The 11,527-nt window shown below is 37.8% G+C and overlaps 1 protein-coding gene across 1 annotated transcript in view; it reads right to left on the bottom strand.

The window, feature by feature from the left end:
• Positions 1-2,838: 2,838 nt before the first annotated feature.
• Positions 2,839-11,527, bottom strand: part of ANKRD31 (ankyrin repeat domain 31) — an 82,619-nt gene continuing 73,930 nt past the window's right edge. Inside the window, exon 26 of the mRNA XM_054811104.1 lies at positions 2,839-2,990. Coding sequence (XP_054667079.1) covers positions 2,839-2,990 — 152 coding nt within the window. The remainder of the gene's footprint in view (positions 2,991-11,527) is intronic.

Below are 11,527 nucleotides of genomic sequence, written 5' to 3'. Positions count from 1 at the left end.
AGAAAAAGGGCCTGTATCTCCTGTATGCAGTTGTTCATTCTCTTGATAATTTAAACAGGGTATTTTTCTCCAGTTAAGCTTTGAAAGCCAGAAAAAGAGTCTTTGCCTTTGCAGCATAATGACAAAACACTCACCAACTGCAACTGCTCCAAGAATTTATCCAAATTCCTATGGCAACATTATTCTGTATCACTTCTGCCTTCCCCCCCCGCCCCTTAGTTGCACTTCCACCATCAAAACTGCGAGTTGTATTTGTGCACTACAATACTTTAAATACCTTTCCAACGCTGGCCTTCATTCCCACGTTTCTCTTACTTTAACTCCTCTTGCTGGCTATAGTTCAGTTTTGCCTGGCAAGAAGGTGCAACGTTTTGTGCTGATCCTCTGCCTAGAGTGAATATAGCTCTGGACGCATCTTTGCCTTTCTTTCTTTTCTCTTTTCCCTGTGCCTCCCTTGCTTATACCTTTTCATAACCTCTGGCCTGTGTTATTCAGGAGGTCAGCTTATCACACTGGTCCCTGCTGGCCTTAAAATCTATGAATCTTGTGTTGCATTGTCTGCCTCCCAGCTGCTTTTCTTCCTTCTCACTCTCATTCTTTTGTTTTGTGCCTCACATTCTTCCTCACTGGTATTAATCTTCCCACTGATTTTTTTAACGCCATCTCGACAATAAATAAATAAATCTGTAGAAATATGAATCTGAATTTGTGGCTTTTGTTCACTTCATCATCTCTCTCTCCTCTTATTCCCAGCAGGCAGAATGCCAGGGGTTTTGTATTCTTTGCGTTTTATGTCCTTTTTACTTTAGCCTGTGCCACACAAAGTAAGTGCTAACTCACAGGCTAAGAGTGCAGAAGGGGTCTCCTAAATAAAAGAACTGAGTCGTGAAAGGAGCAGGAGGGTCTGGGAGAACTAACCATTGCTGTCTGCCACTTGTGAGCAGAAGCTTTACTACTCTGCTGTAGATAGGATAACTAACAGCTGCCTATCTTGGACCTGTGATAACAGCTTATATTTTTATGCAAAAGTACACTTTGCATGAATTTAAACAGAGAAAACAAAAAATCCTATTCATGATGGTATAACTTTTTGCCATCTCTTAATGGGTCTTCACATTAAGAAAAAGATTCCACTGGGGAGAATAGGGAAAATTCACAGTTGTTAAAAGATTTGGGAAGCAGCATCCTACATTTCTTACTCATATTAAAATGTATGTTGTGAAGTTAACACTTTCCTCAAGATAGTTATATACAATATTGAAAAAAAAACCCTGGTAGCTTACTTTTTCATATAGCATCAGTAACAGACAGTGGTTTTCATGTAACACTTTGCATTTTTCTCTCTTTGCCCAGCTTGAATCAATCACATTTTTTTGTCACTGTATCTTAGGGCTGCCTTAGGTCATGTAGTCATGTTACTATAATGGACTAAAAGTATTACTGTCAAATCCTCCCAGTTTTTATACATTAATTTTATTAGCTTGTAACGAAGAAAAAAGTCAAACAAATGTGTAAATAATTCAGAACTCATTTTAACAGTCAAAAGTCTTTCAATTTTCAGTCTAAGTGGAAGCGTAGTATTTGAATGAACATTTCCTTTAAACCAATATGCCTTCAGGTTTGTTTTGCTGGTGCATCTGTGAGACCACTCCATTTGCTTTCTGTGCGCAAAGTGACCTTTATGAAATACCTGTCACTCAGTAGCTGTTAACTTTTTTGACTTCCAGGCACTTCGCATTTCTTTATCCTTACAGCCCATCAGGCTATGATTGCTCATGCATCCTAGGGCACAGCATTAGCTCTCTGCACATCAGACCCCTCTCTCTTCCCTAAGCCACCTTCTGTTTAAGACACTAATCAAATCTCTGCAGAACAGCTCTTTGCACTCCAAATAGCTAGCTGAGGTTGTTATGTATTGACAGGAGATATTTCTCATCCCATTCACTGGAGTTAGGAGTAGCAGGTGCTATTATTTCATCTCTTCTCAGAATCCAGAGAACGAAAGAGCAAGAATGCCATTTGAATGCAGATAACGCTCATGACAGTCAAATGTGTTATAAATATGCTACTGAGGCAGATTCACACATTGTAAAATTAAAACAAATAGAAATCCTCCAGAGATAGGGGCGAATATCTAATATGTTGTTAGATGAAAATTTCCCGTTCCATGAACAGGCTAACTGTATTTCCTGCCATATGCCAGCACATTTTCTGCCTATCAGAAAAACTTGGCTGGAACACGAATGGAATTTCCCTGAGCACTTCCAATGGCTGAAATTCCTCTTTTAACGTCTCCCAGCAACCACCCCCTTCTCAAATATTTGTATATATCCACAGCACGTAAAGCAAAGCTGCTGGTGATTTTCAAAGCTGCCCATCTTGATTTTTTGCCTAAGCTAACAGCTTATTACACAAACGTGTAGCCATTTCTGATAGGACATGCTCAGGCAGAGCAGTTTCAGGCTTAGGTATAGGAAGTGACTATCAGTGTTGACACCTATCTGCTTCTGCGCAGCCCCATCGAGCATGGGCAGCCGCTGAAATCAGTGGAATTTCATACAAAGTTATTAACCTGGAATATAATTCACAATGAGCACCAGTGTATAACAGTCCTCGTCTACTTCCCCATTTCTTAGAGTGCAAAATTCACTACCAACAGTTATCCTCACCTGCTACAAAGTACTCCCCTGTTCCTCACTTACACAATCTTCAGTCCATTCCAAGTGCTGGGCAAATGATTTATCAAAATGACAGTAACAAAGCACTTTTAGTTCTAAAAGCTCAAATGTTTACTTTTAAGTGATGATAAAGAAAAAAATGTTAGCGCTCAAGAAGTCTTTAGAAACCAAAATCTTCACATCCTTTGTAGAAACTCCAGTGCTTTTCCATTAGAGGGCATGGTAGAAACTCCTCTTTACATACCACTACTCTCTCGTGGAATTGAAGAAAATGTGTCAGACTTCCCACTGAGTTGAACTGGACAGAAGAGCCTGTTGAAAATGAAGGCAAATGATTACAGAATGTATACTACAGTAACGGAAAGCAATCACTGGCGCTATTATCTATAGAGATGTTAACAGCTCATTAGAACCAGGTAAGAGTTAGGATCCCTCGGAATCTGAAAGGTGTCCTAAATCTTGTAGCATAAGACCCCAGCCATCTTACTGGTGTCTCTCACTTGCACCCAGACTTCAGTGAGACAAGGGCTGTACTACACTTCGTGGTGCTCAGGGTGAGAAGTCAACCGTCCTGGCCATTTCCAGTTATATAACAGGAAAATACAGTTGTTCTTCAGCACTGCTTGAATTTCACATATTATGTCCACAAAGGGGTAAGTGTAGTGTATGTTCCCAAAATTAAGGAATCCGTCTCACAGGGAATGCCCTTCCTACACTCCTAAAAGGACTATGTAAAAAGGAAGGTGTACACCTGTATACAAAAAATTGCAGGACCAAACAATGAGTATTTGCAATATTTAAATACCTGCTGGACTGAAGCAGCTATTGTGATGCATAAACTTAAAGCACTTGTGTCAGTGTAGGAGAAGCTGCACTGTCAGTTTTCCCCATTAAAATCAGTAACAACATAACACTGTAAAGATCCAGCAACAGGAAATGTTACAAGACATTTTCTCCCTAACAGCACAGACTCCAAAAGGCACTTGGAACTGCAGTTTTCAGAGTTAACTTGCTTTTGCTCATTTTTTGTCCACCCTTTCTCCCTTCAGTACCCTTGCACAAAATATCAGACCTGTTGATGCAACCACAACCAGCCCAAGACAGAAACAGCCAGCACGGGCGGACCTGTCACATGTAGCAGATGTTATCAGGAGAGGGAGGGCTGTCATGGAAGTAAACACAACCTCTATTTTTTCTTTTAAAAACACCACCAGGACCAACAACAAAGTGTTCAGACACCATTCAAGTGTCTTGAGAAGCAAAACAGGATAGGTATTTCAGCGTTATCAGATCAGTCAAGATAAATCCTTGTCAAAATGCAGAGAAAACATGTTTGAAGTGACAGCAGCTGGCCATTTAGCTTGCACTTATTTCTGGGCTACGATGTGCCATCCCAAGAGTTTGTCTTTCTTTGTTACCACAGTTTTCCAGTTGTGCTGCCTACACCAATTCCAAAATGCAAAATATATTCACTGAACTGACAACATCAGTAGGTCCCAATGCTAACAGTGTATCTTGTATGTATTACACCTTTTAACTCCATGTCTTGGTGAGGATCTCCCTGCCATTTCCTGACTTCCAGGAGCTCACCACCCAAAGCAGCAAAGTGGCAAACTGCTATGAGAAGTAAGCAGTCTGTGTTCAGAAATGCAAATACAGAGTCTTGTGTGTGAGGATGTATATTGTTCCACACCCATGACATCTACAGCAAAACTTCTGACTCTAGTGAGAACAGGATTGCATTCACTATCTTACATCCTCAGTTCATCTTCAGCATGCTTGTGCCATAGCATGGAACAAAAAGCATGATCTGATGTCTAGGGTATATTTAAGTATCTTGGACTGCAACAAAGATGGGCTGAATACAAGTCCCACTTGAGAAGTTACATCACTACGCTCCTCACACAGTCGTTATCGCTTATGAAGCAGCAGTTAGTCACACCAGCTTATGAAGCAGACAGTCACACTCACCTATAGGTGACATTTCAAAGGGCATGAGTAGGACTGCTTGAATGGGAAGTCACGAAAGAGTTTTAAGAACACCTTCAGGTAAAAATTACCTTAAAAGTAAGTCTGGCAATTTTTTATAAACTAAACTGGCAGAAACTGAGCTGAAACATTGTCATTGAGTCTATATTGACATGACAGGCATGATTTCAACCTGTCTTGATTTGTTGAAAAAAGCTTTTTTGTTCTGAAAGGTCTGCCCACATTTTGTATACAAGTATAGGAAAATTTCCTGGCAAAGTCTGAAGCTCATTTAACATTCTGTTTTGAGAGATCATAATTGGAGAAAAGACATTGTTTTCTTACCTTGAAAATGCTACTCTCAGCACTCTCACTTATTTACTAAAATGCTTCAACTCAAATTTGAAAGTGTAATAAAAATATGACCAAATAAATCTATTGACATAACTTTTTTCAGCAGCAGACAGCTTGCTTTGCTGATTCCTTTGGGCCAAATTAATGTTTTACCTATTGCATTAAGATTTTGTTGATTAAATATCAGCATTCCATCACAAAAACAACTTTGCCTGAGTGAATAATTAAAATCTCTACTCTCTCTAATCTCTGCTTTTCAGCAATTTCATGTAACAGTCAACAGTTAGCAAAAGCACAGTAATTTATACATCCCAAAGCTGTCCTCCTCAGTTCTGACATCTGTGTTGGCTATCAAAGGTTTTATATCCATAGAAAATCTTTTTTTTTTTTTCCCCCAGTAGGGATGGATCAGTATTTGAACATTTAGTCCCTGTGTTTCTTCTTCCATGTTCCAACACAGCCTACTAATGTCCTTCCCATTTCCATTTTTCTTTCTCAATTATTTTTCCCTTTTCTCTCTCCTTTTGCTTACTATTATTTTTAATCTTTTAATACCCACTTTGATGTTTCCTTTCTTCCTTTTGCTGTCTGTTAGCTCTCATCCCCTTACAAAGGACCGGCAGCTCACAGGCTGTAAGCAGCAGAGAAAGGCTATCCAAAACTCATCTTAGTGTCTCGGGTACAGAAGAAAGCTTAGTAGGGCAAGACACACAAAGGCAGGGTCTTTCTCTGCTTTCCTAGCCTTGCTGTCCTTTTAAGTGCTCTCAGCTTTCTGCCATCTTCATGAACTACAATATAAAGTATCAATCAGCACCAATATCAGAATGAGCTTTGTTTCCATAAATCTGGGGAAAACACAAGTGGTCTCTTGATACTTTTTCCAACCTGCTTGCAATAGGTTTTCTGTCTCTGATGGCATCTATTTTAGCCTTACAGTTCTGAAACCATTCTAAATGTGTTTCAACTTGTGTTTCCATTTTGTTACAGCTTTACAAGACCTTGCCTCTGTGCCTTCCGAAAGGACCTGAAAATTACATTTAAGGAGAATTTCCATTAGTGATGCAACTATATAAATGTCAGACCAGAATCTCCAGTTACATAAAGGTTAGTCACCAAAGACTGCCACTTCTATGCAGAATCACCATTCTCTGATCTCTAAAATGGGCCCTGAAAGATCAGTTTTTAAAAATGGCTATCCCACCTGTATCCTCCTTATTTTTCCCAAGCAAGAAAGTGCTAGAACTATCCAGAGATATGGTTAAGCATTTTATAACTATTTTACTTCTGTAAATTATTTGTAAAAGGAACTTAAATGCTCTTGCAGTTTAAGCAACATATTTGGGTCAATTCACAGGTATCAGTAAATCCAGTTTCAATAGTTCTGTAAAAGAGGTAAAGATTACTATCACATCCGAGGGAAAGACAAACTGTTTTGCAGTATCTGTGGCAAAACAGGAGATGTTATTCTTCTGACCTAAATGGATCTGGTTCAGTGCAGCTAGTCTAGACGTGGGCTACAGACGCATAAGCAAAGAGAAGATCTAAGAACAACACACTTGAAGGTGACAGCATTTGATCTAGGAGTGCCACAAGGGAGTATTTGGAACAAAATCTGTCTTAAGAGCTTTCAAGTTTCTTTGGCCTTATCCACACTCCTCTCAAGAGCTTAGAATCAGAGAAGATCAGCTACAATCCAGGAGTGCCAACAGGCATTGTCCATTCAAACCAAGTAAGGCCTGGGAAATGACAGCCAGCGCCTTGCATAAACAACATTTTTGGATCTTCTGACTCTTTAAAGGAGGGCTACTGAACTGAGGCACACGAATTCTGTCCATGCTAGTGGTGATTTTGAAAATAACTTTTCTTTCAGCTGATCAAGACCTGGTATGTTGGAAAAAAAGACCTGGTATCTGAAAAAATACAATGCTTTCCTGGTAATTTATTTTAATTGTTTTTTCCCCCCTCAAAATGCTTTCGCTTTTCTCCAGGTCGCTGCACAGTTCTTGATTCACTTCACATGATATAGATCTTAATTCTTTTTTCCTCCTGTGAATGCTAGAGTTTGAAGGTCTCTGCCTTTACAAACCAATCAGTAAGGAGTGATCTTTTTCTAACAATCAGACATATCGTGCCAGTCAGACACCTGAAGTTAAGGAGTCCGTCACCTAAAAGATACAGGCCAGCGTGGATTTTGGCTAATTGCTTTGTGATCCTCTGTGTCCACCCCCATCCTGATTTTGAAAGTACTTTTTCACCAAGAATTAATTTATCAAGTGATCCTAAATTATGCATGCTGCATTTTTTGCACTGGTAGTTATGATCCTTTGAAAAAAATCAAAGGTTATTTATAACATCTTATGAAAGAAATAAATAATTTCCGTTTGGAAGCTACCTAATGGACTATAATGACAAGATACTTCATAGCACAGCTATAACAGTGCCAGATGGACTTAGAGCACCTTCTGATAGTCCCTTAGCCTACAGTTCTTTCCATCACATACCAGTCACAACTCACCATGGATGATCTGTAGGTTCAGTTCATCATTTGCCTATAACTGGAATTTGTATAGCAATAATGTGGAACTTAATTCGTACTTCCACAGTTCATTATTCTATTCAGTTGCTTCAAGATAAAATGCTAAATTTGAGAAAGTAACATTTCTTCCTCCACTCAATAAAGAATAGTATTCCTCAGAAATTCATTCCTTCTTTTTGTTCTCCAGTGAGATTGGCAAAAGCAATATCATAAAGCAGAAAAAAGATTAGCTATCTAGAATAATTCTTCTTTGAAAGTATTTCATAACAGTGGCCTTTCTTGTTGCACTTGACATCTGCATAGAAAAAGGACTTGCAGGTATGATTAAAGATCAAGAATTCATGCCTTTTATTCTAAAGTATCAGTTTCAAGCTTTATGCTGAAATCCTTTTAATTATTTTATGCTTCATGTGGCCGAAAGTATTGTTCCCACAACATGGACCTGAAGATGTTATACCTTTTCGAGAGATCCACTTGATAGTAAATCTTTCTAACTGTCTGAAAAATGGACAATATTGACAATACTTTATAGCTTTCTTGCAAGCATTGCCTAGATAAGTGATATAAATACAATATATTATTCCCCATTAAAACTTTTGCCTACATCATAATCTTATACAGTAACTGGTTTTTCTCTTCTAGAAATATTGGGCATACACCTCTTACCTAGTAACAAATACTTTATAGGATATGATATGTTACATTCTGAATTATTATTCTTCAGGGGCCTTGCATTGGTGTATTAGAATATTGTTAAGTTTTTCATTTAGCAATGCGAGGAACTCAAAACCTCCAATCTATTACAGAAATCCATCAATGTTACAATAACTTATCAGAGAATCAAAAGAACAATTTAAATCTCAGTGGCCTTCTTTAGTATAGGTGTAACATGGTATTTTTTCCTCAAAAAGTGAGAGATATGATTGACATACATGTAAATACCAACTGGGAAATACATACAGCCTCCCATAAAAGAGTCTATATTCAAGACTGAATTTATAAAGAAATAAAATAAATAAGTACTTTTAAAATAAAACATAATGACTGATTCTCACACAAATATTTGTGTGTATATATATATAACACAGCTGTCCAGATGGCCTTTCAGTTTCTCGATTAAGTCAATCACTCTATTTGAATATGAAATTACCGAGTTCGAGTTCAACAACAACAAATGCATACATGAGTATCCTTATTAAAAGGCCCTGAGATTGCTTTAAAACGATTCATAAGAGACTATTTCTTGGTATGGCTATCAGGGTGCATGTTCCCACCATACATTTCTTTCTTTTTAAACTTATTATTTTGAGTTATTATTGTATACTTGATTATATAACTATTCGCTTGTATACTCATGTGGAAGGAAAATATATGGTTCTCTAAAGTTATTTCTAACAATTTTCAAAAATTTGAATTTCATGTGCCAAGATAGTGGATAAGAAGCAGTTCCAGGGCCAACCTTGGGTAATTAAAACCAGAACACTTTAAAATTCTTGGAGTTTATAGCACACTGAGATGCAGATTGGAAGAAAAAGAAGACAAAGTATAAATCAAGTTTCAGCTGAGGTAAGAACAGCTATTTGATAGAAAAAACAATAGTTTGTGTTTTCCATGCACTGGCAAAATCCACAGAAGCTGTGACTCATTCGGTGGGTTTTATGTACAGCCTCAGAAAAACTTCTAGAGCCTTCTCTTAGGCTACTTTCATGTGGTGATTTAAGGACTGAAGTGTTTTGTTTAGAAGCTTTCTCCCTACTTTGATAAAAGTCACTCCTGAAAAAAAAATAAGATAGAAGCGCGATATAATCTGAACGCTCACCCAGATAAGATCAGGTAGTCTCCTAAATGCTTTCATTTGACATTACCAGAGTGTGGTGTCAAAAAAGTCGGTCTTCTCTGTTTCAAGCAAAGCAATAGCTTCAGATACTGCCTCTTGGAGCTTGCTGTTTGTCACATTGCCTTTCATTTATCACTTTCATAAGTAAGATAAGAAAAGATAGATGTGTTCTAGGAAGATTATCTACAACAGTTCTGTTTGTCTTTTAGTCTTCTTTCAGTCTCCATGGGACCACCAAAGCAGATGAAAATGTTATAGTGCAGCTGATGAAATAAGAAGATGGGTCAGTTATCAAAGAATTTCTTTTACAAATTGTTTCACAAAGTAAAATGGCCAGAAAGCCAGTGTTTAAGGCTCTTGACTAGGAGTCAGTTTACTTATTTTTAGCCAGGTTTCTCAAGGAAACAAGGTTTCTGTATGCAAACAAAAAGGAGCAATGGTTACAAGTTTTAACAAGCAAGATTCCAACTAGGTATATGGGGAAAAAAATCCACCAGGCGCATGGTTAAGCACACAAATATATTGCACAGAGATGTTGTGGAAAGTCCATCCTTGAAGACATTCAGAATTTGACCGGACAAGGCACTAAGCAACCTTATCTAACTTGGAAGCTAGTCCTACTTTGAATAGGTGGTTGGACTAAAGACCTCCAGAGGCCCTACCTAACCTACAGTAGTCTATGGTTCTGTGCCATCACAATGTCATCTAGGTACTTTAGAAGTGATTTGCCAGTTTCAGAAAGACCTGACTGACAGATAAGAAACACAGTCATTAAATTCTTAGAATTGGCTTCCATGGCATGTAGTCCTTGAGAGCTGCTTCCCCCCCCCCGCCCTCTTTTTGGCCATCTCAAAGTGAATTTTGTCTGTCTCTTGCTGGCCACATAGCTCAACTCTGAGTCAGTCATGTGACATTCTGCCTTCTACCTTGCTGACAGTCAAATAAGAGAAGGTAGAGGATTTTGGAAAGGAAAAGTGTGCAGATGGAGGAAGCATATACTTCAGTCACGGTATGCAAAGTTACTGGAAAATATAACTTTGTAAATTCTGCTGACAGAACTATGTGCTTTGTGAAGTATGAAAGTACCTAGAGCAAATGCCTGGAACTTTAAAGTACTGGAAAATACTTTTAAATATTTTGTGTGCAAGCCATAAAGAAAACAGGATAATAGCTGCACCTTGAGATACCTCTGAGATGGAAAAAGATGATGGATATAAGTATTTGTCTACAATCTCATTTTGCTTCCAAAGTATGAAATACAAAGAATATATAGTTAATCTCCCTGTCTTTTACAGTCACATTAATGGGGACATTGTGTAGTTGATGAATATTCTGCTATAGGTAACAAGGAAAACACATATATTAAGTGCTAGGGTTTTGGTCTTGTGGGGGTTTTGTTTGTTTTGTTTTGGGGTTTTTTTGTGGTTTGTTTGTTGGGGTTTTTTTAAACTCTTCCAAGTACTTCAGATATACAGAATCAAGCTCCTTTAAGTCATGTAATTTTGTTAAAAAAATAAATAAAATTAACCTTGGGGTTTTCAGTTTATACCTTGACTTTTTAATTACTAAATGACATTCATCATCTTTTCCAGCTTTCCTCCAAAAAAAATGAAGATAAGAATAGCAGAGTTTTTCAGTGAAAGTAGTTTCTGACATAATTGAGCCTAAGCAGAATCTGGGGCTCTGAACTGGAGTACTATGCAGCACAAAATATATTGCAAGCTTTCAAGAATGCGTAACGTGTCTTTGCATTATAATTACATGGAGCTTTACACATATTGCAGGAAAAATATACTACAATAGGCTAGATTCGTTGTTTGGACTAATACCAAAGTAATCTTCAACCAGTTCAAAGATGCATATGAGATCCCTCTTCTGAGGAGTTTATAATTTAAACTCTAATGAAAGATTCTTGCAAATATGCACATGAAATGTTTACTAGTAGCCCAATTTTACACCCATCTAGGAGGTACTGAAATACTTAATAGCTTGGTTTCCTTCTACTGGAACAATTCATTTGGGTTTAAATATTCTCCTGCCAAGTCAGCAGTTTCAGCATCGCTACTTTGTACTGGTGCACAAGACAAGAAGGTAAGATTGACTAGTAAGAAAACTGAAATGAATTACTCTTCTATAATTTTCCCAGACCAGCGA

This window comes from Grus americana, chromosome Z (assembly GCF_028858705.1).
Source record: "Grus americana isolate bGruAme1 chromosome Z, bGruAme1.mat, whole genome shotgun sequence".
Taxonomy (NCBI): domain Eukaryota; kingdom Metazoa; phylum Chordata; class Aves; order Gruiformes; family Gruidae; genus Grus; species Grus americana.
Note: the sequence above shows the minus strand (reverse complement) of the source record. Positions and strands in the feature narration are given on the sequence as shown.